This window comes from Mus pahari, chromosome 14 (assembly GCF_900095145.1).
Source record: "Mus pahari chromosome 14, PAHARI_EIJ_v1.1, whole genome shotgun sequence".
NCBI classification, from domain to species: Eukaryota; Metazoa; Chordata; class Mammalia; order Rodentia; family Muridae; genus Mus; species Mus pahari.
In genome coordinates, this window is record NC_034603.1 from 87,864,404 (window position 1) to 87,889,594 (window position 25,191).

The following is a 25,191-nucleotide window of genomic DNA, read 5'->3' on the forward strand; positions in this document are numbered from 1 at the left end:
TCGCCAACTTGAGCTACACGGTGGCACGTCCTTGTTCCTGGGTGCGGACCCTCAGCCTGAGCATTCGGGGTCCAAGGACTGGCTGGGGCTCCGCCCCCGCCGCAGCTCGCCCCTTGCCCCGCCCCGCCTGCGCGCACTCGGCTGTCTTCGCACCCGACACTCGGCGGTGCTCGGCTGTCTCCGGCCGCTCGCTCGGCGTTCGGGTCCGCGGCCGCTGCGGCGCCGGGCATTTCTCCGCAGCTCGGCTCGCGGCCGCGCCCGCCGCCGCCCGGCCCCGCGCCCATGCAGGCCATCAAGTGCGTGGTGGTTGGCGATGGGTGAGTGCGCTGTCCCGAGCCGCAGGGGCGGAGGGGCTGGTAGGCGGCTACGGGGTGCGGCTCGGCGGGGCGGGGCAGACAGACGCGCGGGGTCCAGGCGAGGCAGCTCTGCCGCGCCCCCACCACAGCTCGGCCGCGTGCGTCCAGGGACTGATGGGGTGGGGTCAAGCTGAAGCTGTCCACCTTCTTCCAGCCCGGGCACACCTGATGCTGCCCGGCCTCTGCCCGGGGCTTTCAGTGGGTGGGGCGGGGGCCTCACCTGTGCTGATCCCTGGGTGGCTCCACCCTCGCGCCAGCCACCCAAGGTGCTGGAGCTTTGACGCCCCTGTGCGTTGCGGCGTGCCCTATCCAGGGTTGTGAGCCCTTGCAGCCGCGCCCACTACTGTGCTTCCTCGTTTGCTAGCCTGCTCTGGTCGTTTCCTATTAGCCCCAGGTGGCCGCAGATCTACCGAGCTACGACCTACCCACCCCACCCCAGTCACCCAAACTAACCTCTAGCTCTGTAGGAGCGTGCTGTCCTTGCCGGGGGTGGGGGAAGAAGGGGCGGAGGCTCGGCCCTGGATCCACGTGGGCTGAACCTCTTTCTACAGTGCCGTGGGGAAGACATGCCTGCTGATCAGCTACACGACCAACGCCTTCCCAGGAGAATATATCCCCACAGTGTGAGTGCATAAGGATCGGGAGGTAGCCGGGGCTGGCCACTAGAGGCCAGGCGCACGTGCATGGGACCTCCCAAGGTTCCAGGGCTGGTTCAGGTGACCCTGGTTCTGGGTTTCCATGGTAAGGCTGGGGTGCTGGACAGAGTTTGGGTTATGTCTGGGCACCAGTAGCCTTTCCACTTTGCAGTTTCGACAACTACTCAGCCAACGTGATGGTGGATGGAAAGCCAGTCAACCTGGGGCTGTGGGACACTGCTGGCCAGGAAGACTACGATAGGCTTCGGCCACTCTCCTATCCTCAAACCGTAGGTGGCAAGAAGGCCGACTCTGGGAATGGGGTGGTTCCCAAAATGGAATGGGAAGCTAGCCTTGTCTAGCTGCAAGGACATCCTTTGGTCAGTTCTGTCTGTCCCTCCCTCTGAAGGATGTCTTTCTGATCTGCTTCTCCCTGGTGAGCCCAGCCTCCTTTGAGAACGTCCGTGCCAAGGTAGGTGGGCCTAGGCAGAGGCACGCCCCACACACACTGAGCAGGGGTCTCTGCCAGGGATCTTTTCTGCTGAGGGAGGCACTGAAAATGTCGGGGTATCAGGGAGGACAGCTCACCTCTGGCCATGGGCCCTGACAGGAGCTGTGGGCAGTCTCAAGCCTCCCTGGGTGGGTATCTTTGTTTACTGCCAAACCCAACAGACCCCTAGTCACACTGTAAATCAGGAAGAGCCAAGGGTGGGGTGGGGGGGGGGAGGCTCAGGAGCTGAGGCCTTCTTTGGGCAGATTGGAGGCCCGGCCCCCACAGGCCTGTTAGGGTCAGAACCTACGTTCCCACAGTGGTACCCAGAGGTGCGGCACCACTGCCCACACACACCCATCCTTCTGGTGGGCACCAAGCTGGACCTCCGTGATGACAAGGATACGATTGAACGGCTGCGGGACAAGAAGCTGGCACCCATCACTTACCCCCAAGGCCTGGCCATGGCCCGAGAGATCGGTGAGTAAGCATGAACCTGAGGTGGGGACTATTCCTTTCCTGTGTACCTCCCCACCCCACCCTCCCCCGCCATCCACAGCTACCCCTCTGCCGTGCCCTTCCTCACTGTCTGCCCTCCCCCCAACGCTACTAGGTTCTGTCAAGTACCTGGAGTGCTCAGCTCTGACCCAGAGAGGTCTGAAGACAGTGTTCGACGAGGCCATCCGGGCTGTGCTCTGCCCACCTCCAGTGAAAAAGCCAGGCAAGAAGTGCACTGTGTTCTAGATCCTTGCCTGGCCAGCCTGGCTGTAGAGCGCTGGCTCAAGTGTACCCTCGTGTTGAGCTGTCTGATGTCCCTGAGTCTGCTGTGGGAAGTGTTGTGGGTGGGCAGGGGAAGCATGGGGACAAGGCTGGGGTGATGGGGTCCTGTCCCCTATGCCTCCTTTTTCTGGGATATAGCTCCAGCCTTCCCTGGTCCCTATGGGAGGCCAGGAGGGAGCGGGGTCTCCCTCAGGGTTGCAGGGGTGGGTCCAGGGCAGCCCCAGGATGGGCTTCCCTGGAAGGAAGGGTGGGGGTGGTTTTGTTCATCACGTCCCAGGAAAGGGCGGCCCCTTCTTATTTTATACAATAAACAAACATTCACCACCTCCTTTGTCTCGCTGTCTGCCCTACTTTCTGCCCTGGTGTTTGCCCCAGCCATTCCCCTAAAGGGGTGGGGGCAAAAGAGTCTGGAATCCCTAAACAGTGCCTCGGGCTACACATCTCCAAAGGCACTCTTGAGCTCACCACACCCTAGGTGAGGGAGCAGGCACACAGCGTGCAGGATGGTCTCCTGTGCAAACCTGGGGCCTGGCGGGAACGGGGGCTGGGGAGGAGGGGGGACTTCAGCGGCTCTCATTGAGCTGACCAGAACAGTCTGTAAAGAGGTTGATCCAGCTCTGGCTAGTCTGAGATGGGGCGGGGGGAGGGGGAGCCCAGGAGGGCCCAAAGTTATGGTCTGGCAACTCGAACTTCATCTCAGAGGCCATCCCAGGAGTCCACATGAGACCAGAGGATGCCCTGCAGGGACATCCTCCCCCTGGAGATGCACCCAAGTGGTTCATGCTGGTTGAGAGAGCTTGTTGTTAGGTTTTGGGTTTGTTTGTTTGTTTGTTTGTTTGTTTTCGGGAATTTGCTAGCCAGTGAAACAGCTCTTACTAATAATTAAATCATATCAGTTTATAATTAGTTGTGCTGGGAACAAAATTAACAAATTCATCACTTCCTTGATTAATATATGTCGCTAGCCTCTATACCTCATGATAGTGTGTGTATGGGGTGCTACTATGGACCCCCTCAGCTCCACATCAAATGAAGTCAGATGAACAGTTTGAAAGTCGGCTCTGGTGGGAGTGCCACAGCGTGGGGCGCAGCAAACCGACCAGGGCTGGACTTGTCAGTGGCCCTGGCTGTTGGAAGTGAGATATTGCAAACTGAATACACCAGGACTCTCACCATGTTGCAAATAGCAACAGAAAGAAGTTGTGGGAATGTCCACATGTTTGAAACAGCTCTGGCTCCAGCCCCACAGAGTTATTCAGCTCACTGGCAAATGAGTAATGTCTACCACCTATCTTCTCCTGGTGTGTGTGCTCCTCGCTGACGCGTAAGCAGGGTCAGCTGGCAGCCTTGTCAAAAACACATGGAGCTGTTGGTTTCCTTCTTACCGAAAATCCACAACTCCACTTAGAAACTTCTGGACAGGCTATCTTTAGACAAGTCGACCAACCTCGTGAGGATCCAGCCTCCTGACTACCTTCCAGCTCCTGTCGAGGCTGAAAGTGTGGGAACCGGGCAACACCTGCTTTGAGTCACAGATGGCACAGATCTGCGCCTACCGGAGAATCAGCACACAGGCTGAGCAGAGAGCTTTATTGCAGGGGTGGAGGGCACAGCGTCCTGATCATAGCGCTGAGCAGAGTGTCGGCGGGCAGGGGGGGCTCAGGTAGCCAGGAAGCCCCCATCCACCGGCAGAGTGGAGCCAGTGGTCATGCCACTCCGGTTGCTCAGCAGGAAGAGGATGGTGTCCACGACGTTTTCCACCTCTGCAGGCAGGCAGAGGCCAAACGCATAGAGGGAGGCTTGCCGCATCCTTCCAACCACAGCCAAGCCCCCCGCCCAGGCACACACCGGGCTGGTGGTGTGGCTCTAGTCTGGACTCCTGCCTAACTTACCAGCGAACCTGCCCAGTGGGATACGATCCAGCATGGCCTTTGCTTTGTGGGGGTCGCTCCAGTTGGTCCGGCCCATGGGTGTCATCACTACTGTGGGGTTTACTGCATTCACACGGATCTGCAGAGAGGCCAGCAAGGTGAACCACATGAGAGGGGGCCCTGAGCAGAAGGAGTGATTTGGAGGAGTTGCCCCAGCCTTGTGTACCTTGTGGGGCCCAAGCTCTAGGGCCATCATCTTGGTCAACATGTCCAGGGCACCCTTGGTGGAACCTGTGAGGAGGGCTGTCGTGGGTGGAGCCCAAGCCGGCCAAGAGTGGGAGTGGGGTGGGGATGGGGCTCAGCTGGAACTACTCACAGTAGACAGTATGGTTGGTCAGTGCACGTTGGGAGGCCTGGCTGGAGACATTCACGATGGCCCCTGGAACTCCCCGAGCTATCATGCCCTTGGCCACAATCTGAAATTTTGAGGGACATGAAGAACTAACACCCTTCTTCCGAGTTCCTGCGCCAGCCGGGTAGGGCAGCTCACCTGAGACACCTGGATGACAGCCCGAAGATTCACATTGAAGGACCTAGGAGTGAATGAATGGACAGCCTGGTCCAGAGGCAGGGCTGTGGCTGCAATGGTGTGTGTGTGTGTGTGTGTGTGTGTGTGTGTGTGTGTGATTTGGTTCCTCCAACCCCTGCTGCCTTACGTGTCACAGGCCTCCTTGGTGACCTCCAGAAAGGGCTGCAACACAGCCACCGCGGCATTGTTCACCAGAAGATCCACCGGTCCCACATTGCTTAGGGCCTGCTCTGTGGCCTCCCAGTCGGCCAGGTCCACACACACAGGCTCCACACCAGGACACTGCGTATTGGGGGGAAAGCAAGGCTATGCGCAATTGTGTCCTAAGGTGGCGTGGTTTGCCTCCTCTAGCAGAGGAAAGGCAGTCTGGGAGAGCTGGACCTGGAAGGGAACTTTCAACTGAAGGGTCAAGAGTTCCCGCTGCAGCAGCAAATTGTGAGAGACACAGCCCCCTCCCACCACCTCCCACCCCCACCCTCCAGCAGTTCACTTCCTCTCGGCTCAGCATTCTTGGACCCAGGTCTGCTCTCTCAGCCATTTCTTCCAAACTCAGGGAGCCAGGATATCCTCATGGACCCTCGACTAACTGCACTGGGCCTCTGGCCTAGGAAGTGGTATGCCAGGCACCGGGCCTGCCATGAGGAGCACACTGCAAATGAGGGGTGAAAAGGGCGCAGCGACCGCCTCCTCACCTCTGGACACAGTGCCTACCTCGCGGACCAGGTCGTCCAGGTCCTCTCGCGTCCGACTCACCGCCACAACCTGTGCACCAGCCGCCTTCAATGCCAGCACAGTGCTGCGCCCGATGCCTGAGGCAAGCGAGGATTAGTGCTGGTACCCCGTTTTCAAACCAGCCCGACCCCGACAGTGCCACTCGCCTGCCGCCTCACCTTTGCCCGCGCCGGTGACCAGCGCCCGCCGACCTGCAAGCTCCAGGTCCATGGTGCCCTAGCCTGGTCCTGCCTGGGCAAGATGGACTTGGAGTTCCGGAATCGAGGGTGGTGGCGAGGAGAGCCAATCACATGGGCTGTGTGGTGAAAAGGGCGAGGATATTAAAATAAAGGCTCCTTCTGTGGTGCTGATTGGCTGAATGGCAGTGGGCGTGACCGAAGTAAGGCTGTCCTAACCGAGGGACACAGCTTCTCAAACTGCACCAGACTGACCCAACTATAGAGGGCAGAATCTGCTAAGCGAGCTCTGGTTAGCATGGTTTCCACTAAAAACATAATAATTATTGCAGGGGTTTCATGGATACTCGTGAACCTGAGAGACATGTCTAAAACCGTTTCTATGTGCTCTATCCCCAGGCCCGGGAGTGGATCGCGATAATCCATATGTAATACTCAGAAGGGTATGGGGGAAATGGACATGCAAAGCCGAATGGTAGTGACACGCACTTTAATCCCAGCACTTAGGAGGCAGAGACAGGCAGATCTCTCTAATTCAAGGCCAGCCTGGTCTACAGAGAAACTTCCAGGTCAGCGGGGCTACACAGAGAAACCCTGTCTGGAAAAGCAAAATATCGGACATGCAGATAAGTCTGAAGAAGACACTGTTACCAATAAAGCCCCAAATTAGCACCAAGGAAACCTGAAGCCCAAGGTCACCTCACCCAGCTTGCATCCGGTCAGTTGCCCCTTATAAACAATGGGCAGGACAATAAGAGGTTGGGTTGGATTTGGAGCTATACGTGAGAGCTGGCCAGATAAACGTTGCTTTCCAAGACTTAGAGTCAGTTACAGACGGGCGTGGTGGCACACGCCTTTAATCCCAGCACTTGGGAGGCAAAGGCAGGCAGATTTCTGAGTACGAGGCCAGCCTGGTCTACAAAGTGAGTTCCAGGACAACCAGGACTACGCAGAGAAACCCTGTCTCGAAAAAAAACAAAAACAAAAACAAAACACTGCATGCTCATCCAAAGGACTTGGGTTTGATCCCCAGCACCCAAATGGCGGCTCATAACCATCTGCTCTAGGGCAACCCATGCCCTCTCTTGGCCTGTGTGGGCTACACACATGGTGCTCAGTCAGATATGCAGGCAGACAAAACCCGGACATATCAAATAATAGTAATTTTATAAAAACCCATGGAAAGAAAAGCACTGGAGTTTAGGCAGCCCAGTGCGCCTTCCACAGTGTTGATCCACTCACCACCACTGTGAGGCCATTCTCTGAACACTGCCATGCGCTCCTAACCCTGAACTCTGCCAGAAATCAGGAGACAAAGCACCTAGACACAGCTGCTTAGAGCTCACTAGAGCTCAGTGTTTCGGGACATGTATAAGTCTCAGTCATTGTTCTGTGGTCCTGGGTGCACGCACACAGCTGCTCAGGCCACGCTCTCTGGGGAGAAGTGCCCTGTGCCCTGTGCCCTGTGCCCTATGCCCTATGGCCTGTGCTCTCCTTAGAAGGTCTTAACTGAGCACACGCTCCTCCACTCTGCCACTTGCCCTGAGAGGGACCACTGTCAATTCAAATGGTTGGCCACCTCAAGCCCAACAGACTACCAGATCCCATGAGCCAATATAACTAAGCACGTGAGAATCTGCCAGGCCTCCAAGGCTGTGTGAGGAGTCTGGGTTGCAGGGTTGTTGTGCTGGTGCAGGTGAGGGTGATAGACCAGCTAGCTAGCTGTGAAAACTTCAACCCATTTGGGCGGCCTTCTTAGCACTATCTTATGTGTGAACCAGGCCAGGGAAGTGGGCTCCCCGGAGAGGAAGGCACAATTCCGATCCCCACTCAATGGCTCCTCTCCTTCTGCACAAAGAGACCACAGGTTTAGGAGTGCCCTGGTCCAGAATACCTCCAGTTCCCTTCCCCAGATTGCTGGGCCGGGGTCAGAGCACCAGGAGGCACGTATCCAGTAATGGAACGATGTGGGTACTAGGAAAAAGGGCACAACAATACAGACCCCTTCTTTTCAGAAGAACCACTGTCCTTTGATAGCGTTAAACACAAGACACAGTAGGTATTGGAGGAGAGCTGGCTTTGAGGTAAAATCAGCGTCCAGCTTTATAACGCCCCACCCCACCCCATCCCACCCCGCCCCAAGAAGTCCTGTGCAATAGCAATAGTTAAGGTAACGCAGTGGCCCATTTATTTAGGCAAATGAGACCAACAAAGTGGACAAAGAGAACAAGGTCTGGGTCCTGGAGTGATTGTGGGATCCGACAATAACATGGGGGTGGAACCGTGATCTGCGTGGTGGGCGTGACTTTAGCATGAGGGCGGGGTCACGAGATCAGTAGACCCTTTGGCGGAGGGTGGGGCTGGGAAGGCCATTCAGATGTCCACAGCAACTGGGCAGACTAGGAGGCCAGGTAGCCAGCATCCACCAGGATGCCACCGCCACTGGTAGAGGCACTGCTGTCGCTGAGCAGGAAGAGGATGCTGTTGACAACGTCTTCAACCTCTGCAGGAGAACAGACCAGTCAAGGCTCTCGCTTGCTTGGCTGCTGGCCAACAACACAGTTCCCTTCACCCACTGTCCCCAGCTGACCTGCGAACTTCCTCAGTGGGTGGCGCTCCTTGAGCTTCCTGGCAAACTCAGTGTCTGCAGAGACTTTCTTGCCCATGTCAGTCAGCACCACAGTGGGGTTTACGGAGTTTACCCGAATCTGGGGCCAGAAGCCACAGCTGGTAGCACAGCTGAGGAACGAGCCCTACCTGCACAGCTCAGGACTCGCCCCAGGAGAGCTTACTTACTCTGTCCAGATGAACCCTGAGTCCAGTCCTCAGGCCTCACCCTCAACCCCCAGCCCTGCCCCAGGTGTCCATCATCTGTCCCTCAGGTGTGGCCCGGCCCCCTGTGCCTACCTTGTGTGGCCCCAGTTCCATGGCCATGGCTTTGGTCAGCATAGTCATCGCTCCCTTGGTGGAGCCTGTTGGGGGATGGGGAGTGCTGAGGACCCTCTAATTACACTTTCTGTGAGGCTCACCAAAAACTGAAGGCTCCTATCGTCTTTTTTTGGAGGGTGCACTCACTGTAGGTGATCAAGTTAGGAAAGGTGACGTGGGCCACCATGCTGGAGACATTGACAATGGACCCTGCCACACCACGGTTAATCATGTCCCTGGCTACCATCTGGAAGAAAGCGTTGCAGGTAGGTCATCCTGCGTCTCCCTACCCCACCCACTCCATTGTTGCTGTATGGACCACAGCCCTCCTGCCACCTCACCTGGGACACCTGAAACACAGAGCGAAGATTTACACTGAAGGACCTGGCAGGAAAAGAACAAACCATGGCCTCTACACCTTGTCTTCAGCAACCCTTCCTGGCCTGCCCACTCTCTCCAGGTGCCCACCTGTCAAAGGCTTCCTTGGTAACTTCCAGGAAGGGCTGCATTATAACCAGCGCTGCGTTGTTCACCAGCAAGTCCACAGGGCCGATACCGCCCAGCGCCTTCTCTGTGGCATCCCAGTCACCCAGGTCCACACACACGGGCTCTATCCCGGGACACTGTGGGGAACATTGTTTGGTGGCCTGAGGCACTGTTCCAGATACCTTCTGATCTATCCCTGAGTGTGGGGAGCAGGGTCCAGCCATGGCACGCTGTGTGAGTGTGGGGAGCAGGCCCCGGGGATGGCAGGCTGTGAGCCTTACCTCTTTGGCAAGGCTGACCAGGTCTGCGTTGGTCCGAGTCACAGCCACCACTTTGGCTCCTGAGGCATGCAGAGCCTTCACAGTGTCCCGTCCAATCCCTGTAGGAGAATGGTGGGACAAGGGCCCTATATGTGTGGTCACAGCTAGGGTCAGGATCCCAGGTGGAAATAAAGACCCTAGAGGGCGGCTGGCTCCTCAGGAGCCCCGGGAAGGCTACCTCTGGGGCCCGACTGCCCAGTCTGGATCTGGGAGCTACTCTGCAGCCAACCTAAACCCATCCATCCATCAGGGGTACCGTGGCCAGGGTGGGGGTGTCACTCTATCCTGGTGGGTCTCGAGTCAGGTTTTGAAGGGCTGAGCTGTGACAAGGTCACCTTGGACTCCTACTCAGTGTTGAGGTTGTCCCCTTCCTCTCCTCAGTACACAGCTCACACTCTTCCCTGCTCACACTCAACCCACTTCCCTGCTCACACCTCACTTCCCTACTCACACTCACTCCACTTCCCTGCTCACACTCAATGCACTTTCCAGCTCACACTCACATCACTTCCCTGCTCACACTCACCCCACTTTTCTGCTCACACTCACCTCACTTCACTGCTCACACTCACCTCTCCCTGCTCACACTTACCTCACTTCCCTGCTCACACTCACCCCACTTTCCAGATCACACTCACCTTACTTCCCTGCTCACACTCACCCCTTTCCTGCTCATACTCACTTCACTGCTCACACTCACACTTCACTGCTCACACTCACCCACTTCCCTGCTTACACTCACCCCACTTCCCTGCTCACACTTACCCCACTTTCCTGCTCACACTCACCTCACTTCACTGCTCACACTCACTTCACTTCCTTGCTCACATTCATCTCATTTCCTAGTTCACACCCCACTTCCCTGTTTACACTCACCTTTCCCTGCTCACACTCACTTCCCTGCTCACACTCCCTTCCCCACTCATACTCACCTCACACTCACCCACTTTCCTACTCACACTCACCTTTCCCTGCCCCTGTCACCAGGGCCCTCATGCCACTGAAATTCAGCTTCATGCTGCTGACACCAACTTCTTCTGCAGCAAGAGATGGGCTCAGCTTTTATGGCTGGGCAGCAGGCAGGGCAGGGGTGGGTGGAGCTAGGAGCCAACTGGCCTGGCCAGGGTGGCATTACCCGCTTCCTCCAAGGGTAGCTCTCACTCCCCAAATATGGCATCCAGCTGCTTGTTAGGGCTTGAAGAAAAAAATAAGAAATTAAGCACACACATGCCTGTGAGCGGGACTGACGGTGGTGGAGCTGTGAAACCGGAGACCTGGGAAGGTAATTGTGTTTTCTTTGGGCTGGTGCCTGGTCTTGAGCCCTCATGGCATGCCAGGCAAACCTTGTACCACTGGGCCACACCCCTAATCTAGGAGAATAGAAGTTTTGGTGTTTTGATTTTTCCTTCTTTGCACAGAAGCATCAGCCGATAATGGTTTTAATGAAAGAGAAGCTGCACTTTCCAGTCAGGTGGGGGTGCTCCAGCCTGACCGCTGTGCGCACGGACACGACAGTGGCCAACCACTCAGCACTGGCAGCTCCCGGAGTTAATCTAGCACCCTGGTTTGGCTGTGCTCCTGGGTAAGGGCAGACACCCAGTGAACAGAGTGGTATCTGGTTCCCCATGGCTTAGACTGCTTAAGGCAGTCTCTTCCCGCCCAACCCCCACCCCGCTACTCTCTGTACCCACTTCTCCCAGGTGGCCTCCACCTGCCCCAGAGACTCTGCCTTCGGTGACCACACTGAGGCCCTCTGAGGTAGAACTCCCCTTCTCAGAGCAGATGGATGGACCCTTGGGGGAAAGTTGTGCAAAACAGCCAGAGGATGAAATGTCCATTCTGATTCTGTGTCTAGGAAGTTGTCTAAGGCCGTGACAAGCCCTTCCTGACCTGTGTGACAGAATCCATGAAAGGGACACTTCCTTCCAGGGGAGTCGTGGCGGGGCACAAGGCAGGAGGTCTGGATGCACAGAGCGTCTCAGGGACAGCCCCCAGGAGAAGAGGTGCTCTGGCTTCCTACCTGCTTCCAGGCTCCACACTGAGACTGAGTGGCCCTCAGAAAGAGGGCAGACATGGTTTTGGTGGCACTCAGCACTGGGTAGACCAGGCTAGCCAGCCCTTGAGCTGTCAAGGTTTGGACATGGCTCCATAGGGAAGCTGGGTTACAAACGTGTGTGGGTTCTTGGTGCCTGCATCAAGGCCCTCGGTGGAACCATCGTGGCTCAGGGTTATGGAGGGAAGGCCAAGGAGAGCTTCAACCCTGAGTATCTCAGATGAGGACCACAGGAGTCAGCTCTCTCCTCCCAACCTGGAGCCATAAAGTCCACAAAGTTTCACTCCTTGTTTGACCTTATAAGGTGTGTACACACACATATTCACAAGCAAGCATACACACACACACACACACACACACACACACACACACACACACGCAAGGACGAAACTCTACAAGCCCCTGTGTATGCAGATGAAGCATCTTCCAACACCCCCGTTCTGGCCAGTGGCACACACCTTGCCCCAGAGACCCTGGCCTCCTCCCCATGGGGATAAATCTCTCCCTTTCCCTCAATAAACCGAAGATCTTGCATTGAACCCAACCACGCCCTGCTAAGCTTCCCTTCCTCCAGCCCAGGCTGGCAGTGAGCCTGGCTACCCCGAGGGAGAAGCAGACATGGGTGGCAGTCCTCATGCTTGCATAGTAAGCATTTCATCACCAAGCCATTTCCTCCGCCCTGGTTTTTCTTTTTGTTCGGCTAAAATTTAGGAGAAACTTAGGAGGAACCAGCAATGTCATCAAGTTACAGTGGCTTAGTCTTGCCCTGCCCCTCAGGAAAAGGTTTCTCTGTGTAGTCCTGGCTGCCCTGGAACCCACTCTGTAGACCAGGCTGGCCTTGAACTCAGAAATCTGCCTGCCTCTGCCTTCCGGGTGCTGGGATTAAAGGCATGCACCACCGCCTGGCTAAAACATTTTATTATAAAAGTAATACTAGAAAGAACTAAAACATAGACAAAGACATCTTCTTACTGCCCAGTTATCCTACTATGACCACCGTTAGTAACTTTATTCATTGTCTACTTTGATATTTTTGCAGATATGACCACGTTCGTAGACTCCGTGTCTTACCATTTTTATAGCATTTTCTTGCTTTTTTACAATACCAACCATTAACTTTTAGTAAGTACATGATGTACCATTTACAGATACTGTACTGCTCACTACCTCAACCAGGGAGTCCTATATTTGTAAATAAAGTTTTACTTGAACAAGGTCATGTCTATGTGTTTATGTGACTGTAGCCATTTTTATGTTACCAACAACAGTGTTGGTAAATTATGGCAGAGGCAGTATGGCCTGCAAATGATTCGTCTCAATCATTTACTCTCTGGCCTTTTACAAAGAAAGGCATGTTGACTCCTGCCCTAAATATTACTGGCTCATAATTTGGGCTGTGTTGTAAGGCGCTGTCCACTGTGCCAAACTGCTGCCATCTTCTAGACTGCTGCTCCTATTTTGCCTTCTTTGGAGAGAAGCAGTAGCAGGTGTATATAATCAGGAGCTGGGACAACTAGAGTACGGGGCTTCACCCGGAGTCTGTGTTAGGTGAAGACTTTCCAGTGTGACTGCTTTGGAGTCATTTACTCTCTGTCAGTAATCCCTTCCCTATGCTCCGTATGTAAGTCCAATAAACCCACTGATCTGCCAAGTTGAACTGGGATGGCATCTTCCTTTGGTTCCCCATGGGGACAAGGAAGAGAGGGTTGACATCTCCTGAGCGCTGGAATCAGTAACAGACTTTTAAAAGTCATGCCACTTAGAATATGCTTGTGCATTTTATATTTTGAACGATGTATCGGGGTTATTAGAATCAGGAAAAGAGGGGCTGGTGAGATGGCTCAATGGGTAAGAGCACCGACTGCTCTTCCAAAGGTCCTGAGTTCAAATCCCAGCAACCACATGGTGGCTCACAACCATCTGTAATGAGATCTGACGCCCTCTTCTGGAGTGTCTGAAGACAGCTACAGTGTACTTACGTATAATAAATAAATAAATCTTTAAAAAAAAAAAAAAAAAAGTAAAGAATCAGGAAAAGAAGCGATCGTCTACAACGAGCTCCCTGTGGCAGCTGTGTGTGGGGCAGAGGCAGCACACAGGCTCCTCCATATGAACACATCTTGGACATAGCCCACATTAGCAACATAGACTCTACTTGGGAAAACTGTACTCTGAAAGAAAACTTACAGAGAGGGACCAGCTAAAGCAAGCTTGATTTCTGAAATAAAAAGCCCATTCGTTCTAGTTTGCTTTTTATTGCTATGATGAACACTATGACTGTCTTAGTCCAGGTTTGTATTCTTGAATAAAAACATCCTGACCAAGAAGCAAGTGGGGAGGAAAGGGTTTATTCAGCTTACACTTCCACACTGCTGTTCATCACCAAAGGAAGTCAGGACTGGAACTCAAGCAGGTCAGGAAGCAGGAGCTGATGCAGAGGCCATGGAGGGATGCTGCTTACTGGCTTGCTTCCCCTGGCTTGCTCAGCTTGCCAGCCCAGGGATGGCACTACCCACAATGGGCAGGGCCCTAACCCTCTTGATCACTAATGAGAAAATCCCTTACAGCTGGATCTCATGGAGGCATTTCCCCAAGGGAGGCTCCTTTCTCTGTGAGGCTCCTTTCTCTTTGTGTGTCAAGTTGACACACAAAACTAGCCAGTACAATGACCAAAATTATCTTTGGGAGGAAAGGGTTTATTTCATTGTACATTTGTAGTCCATCATTAAGAGAAATCAGAGCAGGAACCGGAGGCAGAAATCAAAGCAGAGGCACGAAGGAATAGTGCTTACTGGCTTACTCTTCATGGCTTGCTCAACCTACTTGATACGTATCTCTACACATCTATATCTGTATCTATATCTACATCTACAGCTACAGCTACAGCTACATCTGCATCTATATCTATCTATACCTATCTATCTATATATTGATATCTATCTATATCATCTATATCTATATCTAATCTATATCTATATCGTCTATCTCTCTCTACAGATATATCCTGTTATATCTACATCTATAGATATATCTATTTTTTAAAAGAATTATTTATTTATTTTATGAATGTGAGTACACTGTCACTGTCTTCAGACACACCAGAAGAGGGCATTAGATCCCATTACTGATGTTTGTGAGCCACCATGTGGTTGCTGGGAATTGAACTCAGGACCTCTGGAAGAGCAATCAGTGCTCTTAACCACTGAGCCATCTCTCCAGCCCCTATAGATATATCTAGATATAGATATATACTTTGCTGTCCTAGAACTCACTGTGTAGACCCAGCTGGCCTTGAATTCAGAGATCCACCAACCTCTGCTTCACAACTGCTGAGACTGAAGTTGTATGCTGTCACAACCTGTTTGTGTATACAATCCAGGACCACCTTCCCCAGGATGACACTACTCAAAATGGACTAGACCCTTTTGGATCAATCATTAGTGCCAACCATTAATCAGGATAACATCCCACAGACTAGCCTACGGCCCAATCTGATGGAGGCATTTTCTCAATTAAGAGTCTGTCTTCAGGGGCCTCAGCAGTTCTTGTAGAGGACCTGGGTTCGGTTTCTAACACCCACATGTGTCACAACTGTCGGTGGCTCCAGCTCCAGGGAATCTGATGCCCTTTTCTGGCTCTCATAGGGACCAGGCATATGTGTAGTGCACAGAAATACATGCAGGCAAGTACACATTTAAGAAAAAAAAAAAAAGGCCAGCACTTGGGAGGCAGAGGCAGGCTGATTTCTGAGTTCAAGGCCAGCCTGGTCTACAGAATGAGTTCCAGGACAGCCAGGGCTATACAGAGAAACCCTATCTCAAAAAAAAAAAAATTCCCACTTCCCATATATATCTAGCTCTGTGTCAAGTTGACAAAAGTCAACCAGTATACAATTCTTTCACAAATGACAGACAGCTGTCATTTTCTAGGAGGGTCTGATCATATAAATTCATCAGTAACTTTCTGATAGACTATTGGACAGCTTGCCTCTACTGTGGCCCATGTAAAGACATGAGCAAACCTGACCACTCTGCAATGTTTTAGATATCCCTTATCCTGTTATGGCCAAAGCAGGTGGACTGGGTATACACGGGGTATGTGTAAGCCTCACCCTTCTGTCTCCATGCTAACAGCTACTCTCTGAACCAAGAATCCTATATAAACTTAGTAACATCTTCCTTCTGTTATAAGTTCTTATGGGCATTCATCCAGGGCGTCCTTGGGAGTCTATGAGACCAGTTGCTGTTGGGAACCCGGTTCTAGACTACTATAGCTTGTGATGAGATCAGCTTCCCCAAGCTGCAGGTGTGTACTGTGCACCCACGGAGCATCCTTTGACTTAGTCTTTTAGGCATCTCAAACAGACAAACTTGTCTCCTCATTCTACTGACTGGAGCATCGTCATCTTTCCTTTATAGACACGGAACGCATTACCTTCAACTGAACATGTTCAGAAGTGTGTCTGCCTCCACATGTGCCTTCCTGTGTGACATGGGTAGGCTTCTCAGATGAAATTACCATGTTTCCTTTGTTCTGGGAGAACATTACTTTGGGAAAAAACCCAGAACCATCCACTAACCAATCTTTCTCCTGGTGCATGGCACTTTTTTTTAATTTAATTTTTTTTTAAACAGGCCTAGCATCAAGAATTCTGTCTCCCCAGAACCAGAGCCACTTGAGAACAATTTGCCAAAGTAACACTTCATGGGCCCTCAAACACCATAGTCTTTATCTCTTTTCCACAATGCCTTGCACTATACATCCATAGTGTCAGCATCTCAACAATGTTGATGTGGGTATCCCCACTATGGAGATCATTAAATTCCTCACTGGACAGTAAGGAATTTAATGATAAAGGGCACAGGCCGGGACTTCATGGAGCTTCTTGGTGGCCCACCTCTGCCTTTCCTATGCTCCAGGCTTTGTGTGTTTGTGTGTGCAGATGCCAGTGTGTGCATGTGGATACCAGAGGTCAATATTGTCTCCCTCAGTTGCTCTCTATCTTTTGATTTTTCAATTTATTTATTATTATGTATTACATGCAGTCGCACAACCATGTCGTCGTACTAACACGGATGTCAGAAGACAACTTGTGAGCATTGATCCCTCTCCCTTCCACCACGTGCACTCCAGGGATCTGACTCAGGTTGTCAGGTTTGCCTGAACGCACCATCACCAGCTAAACCATCTAAAATTCCTAGTCCAGAGAGCCTGGCAGTGGTGGCACACACCTTTAATCCCAGCACTCAGGAGGCAGAGGCAGGCAGATGTCTGTGAGTTTGAGGCTAGCCTGGTCTACAGAGTTCGAGGACAGCCAGGGATGCACAGAGAAACCCTGCCCATAAAACCAAAAACAAAAAAAAAAAAAAACCCTTGACTGGAAAGGATATAAACAAGGTCTTCCTCTCCTTCCAAGGTCCCAAGGACAAACCACGCTTCAGGGAACCAATGAGGGTACTGGGTTCCCTTCCAGAACACAGACAAGAAGTTACTAATAGGGCTATGTTGCTTCTCAGCAACAGGCCGTTCTCCAGCAGGAATGAGGGCTCCCCTGTAGCTCCATAGATAGAGGTTCCCTCTCCCCACCTTCCCCCCCAGCCCCAGTCTTCCACGGCCCCTCCCTTAGGCCACATACAACCAAGGCACAGCTGCAAGCAAATGTTAGACCTGAAGCTGTCTAGAAGAAAGGCCAAGTCCATGACTGTACAGTTAAAGCAAGCTTTATTTGATACTGTCCAGGAAGATTGACGCTGGCCAGGTCCATAGCTGGGATTCCCAGAGAGTGGCACTGGGTTAAATCGGTCAGGTGCCTATAAAGGCCAAACCCCAAGGCAATGCACTTTCAGCGTTCATCCAATCAGGGACAAGCATACATCCTGACATAACTCCTGCCCTTCTACAACCTCGGGTTGAGACTCTCATGGCTCCCCCCACCCTTCCACGAGAGGCTGTGAACAGTCATCAAGCCCAGATGATGATCCTTTCCCAAGGGGCACAGATGAATTCCTCAAGATGGCTGTCACTTAGCTTTGAGGACAGTCACAACACCACCTCACCAACCTTGGAAAGCTTTGCGTCTTAATAGTAGAGTGAGGAGAGCTGTTTCTTCACACCTATAAGTCCAGTGAACATGACCTCACTGCGGCAACAAACTTTCATGATGTCCTGTAGAGTGATAGGTAGCAAGGTTCCTAAGGTGGTCGAGGACTGGACAGTCGACACAGCTGCCAAGGAATTACATGTGAGTTAGTGCAGCAAATGAGTCTGTCGCTGAGAACAGGTCACCACTGGTGACCTTACTACAGGCCACGGAGCGGAGAGTCCTCCAGCAGGGCCACAGCTGAGCAGCAGAAGTGTTGGACTGTGAAAGAAATGGTGTTCACGATGGTAGTGGCAACTGAGGTTGCTATTTCTGAATATCTACAGAGGGAACTTTAATGGCTGAGCTGGAACCACCAATGCAGGCATGTTGATGGTAAATAGTAGCATGTGGCAGGTCCTTACAGGCTATTCACAATGCAGTCCTCTTGTTTTGGGTTGGGGGTTGAGATGACTATCTGGTACTGGCCGGTCAGGAACACAGAGTCCCTGACTGTGACACTAACCTCTGAAATTTAACACTTCTCCACTGGAGAAGCAGGAGTATGCCCAGCCTCTCTATTTGTGCTTGGCTGCCCATGGTCTGCATTCAAAGAGTCAGGAAACTGACTTAGGCTCCTCCTCCCCCTCCCCCACCCATGTGGTTGGGGTTATAGCACTGACAACCACTGTGAGCCGGCTCTGAAACAGTGTGCGGGAAATCCATCAACTACCTGTCCTGACAGGACCACAGCGGGACTGTTGGCTTCTGGGAGCGTGTGTTACCCTGGCAGATAAGCTGCAAGCATCTTTGAGAGAAGCTGGAAGAGGGACAGCCAGCTGGGGCTTAGTTTCTTCACAGGGCAGTGTCTGGGCTCTGGGATCTGCTCCTTTCTCAGCTTCATCTGCAAACCCCTGTTCCCTGAGTAAGACTGTGTCTGTTGGGTCGAGGGCACACATCTTGAGGGAGCACCATGCAGGGAGCACCATGCAGCCAACTACCTGTGCTCTTCATTCATTTGTGATTGATTTTGCCTCCTGTTGCCCTCCCACTGCAGAGGGATAGCCACTGGGAGAGTGGCTGCATCCCTTACCAGGGTAGCAGATATGGGAAGTCCCTTGCCGGTCAGTGCAGAGCTAACTCAAGTTGGCCCTAGGCCGTGTCACTCCCACAAGTCAGGTCACACTGAGCTAACCAGGTGTGTGTGGTTCCCTGCCCTGACTTGCAGGATGAGTGAGGCTAGGATGTGCCCTGACCAGCCTGGGGTCACCCTGGAGAGAAGGCTTTGGGGGCACACACCTGCATGGGCGCATGCCTATTCTTGCAAGTCATTCTGAACACCTGTGTGTGCACGTGTAGCCGGAGAGGCAGAGAGGTAGGCCAGCAGGTAGGCAAACAAACCAACAGACTCTATGTCACAAGAGGCCCCTAGGGGCTGTTGAACTTCCATGGTGTGTATGTAGAGGTATGACCCCCCCTCCTGAACACATGAACAGGTGATAGCTGGAGCTGAATAAAATCCTTCTAGAAGATTCCGAGTCCTCTCAAATTCCTTCTTTGGGCCTCTGTAGGGGGAAGTTTTTATTTGAATTTCCTGCTCTCAAGACATAGAGAGAGCCCTTGACAAAACAACTCGAAACTGGACTCCAGGTTCACAAGGAAATACATCAGCCAGGTGCGGGCCAAGCTGGATCAGCACTGCCATTCAGAGTTAGGGACAAGTGGACTTGAGGAGAAAGGGAGGGAGCCCCAAGGCACCTGCTGGGGTAAGCTAAGGTTCCTGCTGAACTCAGGGTGTTGAAAGGCACAACATGGGTGGGGTAGAGAGATCCAGGCTTGGCCCACACTTATCCTGGTGTGACACACTGGAGGGGAGGGCCAACCCGAACAGGGAGCAGAACTGGGGGTTCTCTTTACTCACCAAGGTGAGTAGCGGGGGTGAGGCGTGTTATTGGAAACAAAATAATCAGAGCTGAATACGGCACTCAGAAACCAGGGGTGGGCAGATCTCTGAGTTCAAAGTCAGCCTAAGCTACAAGGTGAGGTCCAGGACAGCCAGGGTTGCATAATGAGACCCCCATCCCAAAGCATCAACGACCTCCTCTCTTAAAAACAAACAACAAGGGCTGGTGAGATGCTCTTCCGAAGGTCCTGAGTTCAAATCCCAGAAACCACATGGTGGCTCACAACCATCTGTAATGGGATCTGATGCCCTCTTCTGGTGTGTCTGAAGACAGCTACAGTGTACTTATTTATAATAATAAATAAATCTTTGGGCTGGAGTGAGCAGGGACTGAACAGGTGGGGACAACTGGAGTGAGAGCAGGGTTGACCGGAGTGAACAAAGGTCCTAAATTCAATTCCCAACAACTAGATGAAGGCTCACAACCATCTGTACAGCTATAGTGTACTCATATACATAAAATAAATAAATAAATCTTTAAGAAACAACAAACAGAAAAAGGAAATGCAAATTCAAAGATGGGTTTTCGGTCAGCTTCCACTTGCTGGTCACCCACGGTCCCTCATCTCCACCTGACTCTGTGGGTGGTCTTCTGCTCATCAGCTAAGGCAGATTTTGCACCAGGGTCAGGAGTTTAGGCAGCCCTGAACCTTTGGGAGTGACATTAGGTAGAGGCAGAGCAAAGGCCCCTGCCCTGGGCAGGGCACCAAGGGCCACCCTAGGTTGCATCTTTTGCCTATACATTAATGGGTTAAGAAGAACATCTTAGGCAGCTGGTGAGATGGCTCAGTGGGTAAGAGCACCCAACTGCTCTTCCGAAGGTCCGGAGTTCAAATCCCAGCAACCACACGGTGGCTCATAACCATCTGTAACAAGATCTGACTCCCTCTTCTGGAGTGTCTGAAGACAGTGTACTTACATATAATAAATAAATAAATCTAAAAAAAAAAAAAAAAAAAGAAGAAGAAGAACATCTTAGCTTTATCTCCTCAGGGCAGTAACTGGCCCGAGTGTCTTGTGTACCCTACCTTCTTATATAATGAGTTTATAAAAGGACTGGCTCACAAACATGACCAAAGACTTTCCTAAACTTGAACCTTCCCAAAATCTAAGCTCTTCTGTGTTGGGCAGTGCAGGACCTGGCAAGAGAGACTTAATGTAAGAAGATACGGCTGGAAGAAGCCCTCCCAGATATTCTCCAGGTTAAGAAGTGGGACAGGTGAGTCCACAGTTAGGATCTATTGTGTGAGACAAGAATAAATAAATGTGAAAAAGAAGAAGGAGAAGAAGCGTGGCTAGAGATGCAAACAGGTGCAGGGTAGAGAAGAAGGAAGGGATTGTCAAATTACAGCCCCCAAAGAGGTCCCCACTCCTGACCCTGTCCTCAGGGGAATGGAAGCGTCTGCAGGGTAGGATCCCACCTTGTGAACAGAGCTGAGGCCCTGATGCTTGGACCAGGGTTCTTGAGGGGACGATCTCCTGTGTAGGCTGGGTCTCTGTCTTGTCAAATGCTGCTTGTTTGCTAACACAGCTCCTACAACACACAGACAGGAGCAGCCCTTCTCTCCAACCAGACAGAGTCTCAAAGATTTCTAGAAACTGCTCCACCAGAGACTGGCTCTGTCCTCAGACCCCATCAGATCCTTCCAGACATCTGGCTCCTCCTCTGGGCTGCTTCCTAAGACATGGCTGAACTATACTGTTACTATGTATTATTTGACACAGTGGCTTCAGACTGTGCCTTGCCCTGGGTGACTCCAACTTGAGGTCAAATGTCAAAGATGACTTTGTACTTTGACATTTGTAGACACTATCTCAGGTGTCACCCACAAGGCTCAGAACAGTAAGTGATGGCTTATCTATTTATAAGTTAAAAAGCACCATCACCAGCTTCTCAAAGTAGACTTGTATGTCACGTGGGGGGCGGGGCGGGGCGTATTAAACGTTATGGGACCCGGCCAAGCTGTGGTCCGCCTGATTGTATATTAATTCTGGCTGTGCGGGGTGATTGGAAGAGTTAGCGCTTATTAAATGACTTCAGGCTCTGAGGTGCAGGCTCTGAGGCGCAGGCTCACTCTAAAGATAACTGCTCTCAGACTGGACAGATGGCTCTATGGTTAAGAGTACTGACTGTTCTGGGGGTCCTGAGTTCAATTCCCAGCAACCACATGGTGACTCACAACCATCTATCCATAATGATATCTGACTCCCTCTTCTGGTATGTGTGAAGACAGCTACAGTGTACTCACATAAATAAAATAAATAAATCTTTAAAAAAAAAAGGGGGGGGCTGGTGAGATGGCTCAGCGGTTAAGGGCACTGACTGCTCTTTCGAAGGTCCTGAGTTCAAATCCCAGCAACCACATGGTGGCTCACAACCACCCATAATGTGATCTGATGCCCTCTTGTGGTGTGTCTGAAGTCAGCTACAGTGAACTTATGTATAATAATAAATAAGTCTTAAAAGAGAGAGAGAGAGAGAGAGAGAGAGAGAGAGAGAGAGAGAGAGCCAGGCGGTGGTGGCACACGCCTTTAATCCCAGCACTTGGGAGGCAGAGGCAGGTGGATTTCTGAGTTTGAGACCAGCCTGGTCTACAGAGTAAGTTCCAGGGCAGCCAGGGCTATACAGAGAAACCCTGCCTCGAAAAACCAAAAAAAAAAAAAAAAAAGTTTTGCAGCTCCGGTATAGTTCGATAGTGAGGTGTTTGATAGGATTGTGAGTCCCTGCTTCTATCTCAAAGCCTGTGTTCATGTGTGCACAAATATACACTTGTCTGGGGAGACAGATCATTGTGTAAAGAGCTCGATTTCTGAGTTTGATTCCCAGAACCCATGTACCAAGGCCATCGTAATGACAGAAGCTGGCAATCCCAGTTATGGGAACGCCACAGGAAGACCCCTGTGTTAGCTGGATAATTAGCTGAATTAGCAAGCCCTGCTCCTAATGAACGACCCTGTCTCAGAACACAAGCTAAGTAGCTTCTGAGGGATGAAGCCCAAGGTTGACCTCTGACCTCTACAAGTCTACACATTCCAAAACATGCAGACACATATGCGTGTAAACACACCAATATAAGTCATATAATAAATATAAGAATTATTGCCACTTTGTATTTTATCTGACCTAACCTGCTCAGTCAGTCAACAGGTTCTCCAGTGCAGGAGCAAGGATGGAAAGGAAAAAAATGATTAGACCATGCTACAGGATGACCCCAGTGAAGTCTGAGGCTGAAGGCAGGTTTAATTTTTCCCAATCTGCTTTTATAGCATTTTTATTACATGCAAGTATTAAGGGTGAGCAGTATAATGAGGAACAAGCAAGGCAGTAAGCAAAGTCCCTTGGTTACTCCAGGGACAGACAGTCGTTTCCAAGCGCTTGTCAGAGTGACAAAAATACCTGAGCCCCCTTCCTTGCCTAAACCACAAATCTTGCCTGAAGCCGACTTCTTTTGTTCCACCCTAAGATTAAGATTCCTGCTTGAATTTACTTCCCTGTTCTAGCCTAAAGTTAGATTCCTGCCTAAACTTACTTCCTTGTCATGGCCTAATGTCAGATTCCTGCCTGAACCCCATTTCCTTGTCCTTGGACAATGTCACGTTCCTGCCAAGCGGCCCCCCCAAAGGCTCTCCACATTTATCTTTATTAGTTATGCACTAATTAGTAATCAATTACTTGTGTGTACATACGCACATGTGTGCATATGACTGCCCCTGTGCTGTTGTGCACATGTAAATGTGAGAACACCTTGCAGAACTTGATCCTCTCCTTCCACCATGGGGATAGCACTCAGGTCTTTAGGCTTGTTATTAATAAATTTAAATTTTTGTAGCTGGGTATAGTTTAGTAGTAAGGTGTTATGCATAGCATTGTGAGGCCCTGGTAAGTGGCACTGCAAATTCCCTAGCTCTCCCACACCATGTCCACATCCATCACATCTGTGTCCTTAACCAACATGCCTTGACCTTACTGTGTCCAGTTATGGCCTTGGCCTCACTGTGTCCAGTCAGTTATGGCCTTGGCCTCACTGTGTCCAGTCAGTTATGGCCTTGGCCTCACTGTGTCCAGTCAGTTATGGCCTTGGCCTCACTGTGACTAGCCAGTTATGGTCTTGGCCTCACTGTGTCCAGTCAGTTATGGCTTTTCCCCAGCAGGTTTGAACCCAACCTCAGCCTTTTACCAACCTGGGGCCCTGACCCTGAGATCTTGGTGTGAACCTGAGCCAGAATTCCTTAATCTCTCACAGATATTCTACTTCTAAACACCTCACTGGGACAACGGGGGTGGGCTGGTGGTGGGGCTCATCCCCTTTTTCTTGGATTCTCTGCTGGATGAGCTCACAATGTGGGTCCCACAAAATGTGTGTTCTGAGCACCTGGTACTTAATTCTTTCTTGTGATCTCAATCGACTCCGTAGAATATGGGGGTACTAACTATGAGAGTGTACATAAGTCAGTTGTGTCCACTAAATAGAAAGTTGACTTACTATCATCGTTGCTAGAAAACACACATACACATAATTCAGCAGGCTCCTGCCCATGGATTCCATTTTTTTTAATTATATATTTATTTATTATATATAAGTACACTGTAGCTGTCTTCAGACACTCCAGAAGAGGGCATCAGATTTCGTTACGGATGGCTGTGAGCCACCATATGGTTGACTGGGATTTGAACTCAGGACCTTCGGAAGAGCAGTCGGGTGCTCTTACCCACTGAGCCATCTCACCAGCCCCAGATTCCATTTTTTTGTTGCTGTTAATGAAGAAAAAAAATAAACTGGGTGGTAGTGGCTAATTCCTTCAATCCCAGCACTCAGAGGCGGAGGCAGGCAGATCTCTGAGTTCAAGGCCAGCCTGGTCTACAGAGTGAGTTCCAGGACAGCCAGGGCTACACAGAGAAACCCTGTCTCAAACACACATTCACATAAACCACAAAGGAGAAAGTAAAGTGGTTTGGGGACTTTCTAGAGCCTGACCCAGCCTCGTTGCTGGAAGAACTGGGGACAGTAGCCATTCTTACTGGCCTGAGCCAGAGGATCTCGATTTGTACTGCAGCGCCCCCTACCTTCCATATGTATGCCTGCCCTGCTGAGCGCTGAGCCTGCACATTTGCACTACCATTTGAATGAAGTGAGTTTTCAAATAACCTATGAATAATGGGAAGGGGCCTATTAGCAGCCCCTCACTCGCACCATCAATCTCCCATCCCCGATCCATCCAACATGCCTCGTGTGGCTTCTCTAACCTCAGCACCTTCCAGGTGATCATGCAGATGTAGAAGCCTAAGAAATATTCTCAAAAACATGACATGAGGAGCCAGTTCATGTGTACACAACTACCTTTTTCTGTTGGTGTGTGCCAGCTAAGTGCGGTGCCACTGGACTATATCCCTGGGCCCCAACACAATCAAATTTTAACTTTCATTCATAATATCTCAATTTTTGTGATTACACGTAAATTATTCGCTCATCGTGTCTATTATAGGTAATCAGCAAAATAAAATGAGAAAAAATATTTTTTTTAAATTTAAAATTTTTTTAAAGATTTATTTATTTATTATATGTAAGTACACTGTAGCTGTCTTCAGACACTCCAGAGGAGGGCGTCAGATCTTGTTACAGATGGTTATGAGTCACCATGTGGTTGCTGGAATTTGAACTCCGGACCTTTGGAAAAGCGGTCGGGTGCTCTTACCCACTGAGCCATCTCACCAGCCCGAGAAAAAATATTTTA

At 51.2% G+C, this 25,191-nt stretch overlaps 3 protein-coding genes across 4 annotated transcripts; 1 reads left to right on the plus strand and 2 right to left on the minus strand.

Annotated features, from left to right (window-relative positions):
- The first annotated feature begins 134 nt into the window (after positions 1 to 134).
- Rac3 (Rac family small GTPase 3) lies at positions 135 to 2,587 on the plus strand. 2 transcript variants are annotated; one of them, XM_021212214.2, is made up of 6 exons: positions 135 to 317; positions 908 to 979; positions 1,164 to 1,281; positions 1,401 to 1,463; positions 1,802 to 1,961; positions 2,095 to 2,587. In XM_021212214.2, the coding sequence occupies exons 1-6, from the start codon at positions 283 to 285 to the stop codon at positions 2,223 to 2,225; spliced, it is 579 nt and encodes a 192-aa protein (XP_021067873.1). In that variant the 5' UTR covers positions 135 to 282; the 3' UTR covers positions 2,226 to 2,587. The 2 variants fall into 2 exon arrangements, with proteins under 2 accessions (XP_021067873.1, XP_021067870.1); XM_021212211.2 differs by having other exon boundaries at positions 148 to 317; positions 1,802 to 1,965; positions 2,095 to 2,577.
- A 1,250-nt stretch (positions 2,588 to 3,837) lies between these two features.
- Positions 3,838 to 5,717, minus strand: Dcxr (dicarbonyl and L-xylulose reductase). The gene is made up of 8 exons (XM_021213322.2): positions 5,612 to 5,717; positions 5,433 to 5,530; positions 4,849 to 5,003; positions 4,683 to 4,725; positions 4,509 to 4,608; positions 4,359 to 4,423; positions 4,154 to 4,271; positions 3,838 to 4,024 (listed from the first exon to the last, which is right to left on the minus strand). Exons 1-8 carry the CDS (start codon positions 5,661 to 5,663, stop codon positions 3,921 to 3,923), a joined length of 735 nt encoding a protein of 244 aa, XP_021068981.1. The 5' UTR covers positions 5,664 to 5,717; the 3' UTR covers positions 3,838 to 3,920.
- Positions 5,718 to 7,796: 2,079 nt separating this feature from the next.
- On the minus strand, positions 7,797 to 10,423 carry LOC110332341 (carbonyl reductase [NADPH] 2). Its single transcript, XM_021213512.1, has 8 exons — positions 10,329 to 10,423; positions 9,325 to 9,422; positions 9,026 to 9,180; positions 8,899 to 8,941; positions 8,705 to 8,804; positions 8,537 to 8,601; positions 8,220 to 8,337; positions 7,797 to 8,132 (listed from the first exon to the last, which is right to left on the minus strand). The coding sequence occupies exons 1-8, from the start codon at positions 10,378 to 10,380 to the stop codon at positions 8,029 to 8,031; spliced, it is 735 nt and encodes a 244-aa protein (XP_021069171.1). The 5' UTR covers positions 10,381 to 10,423; the 3' UTR covers positions 7,797 to 8,028.
- Between the last annotated feature and the right edge of the window lie 14,768 nt (positions 10,424 to 25,191).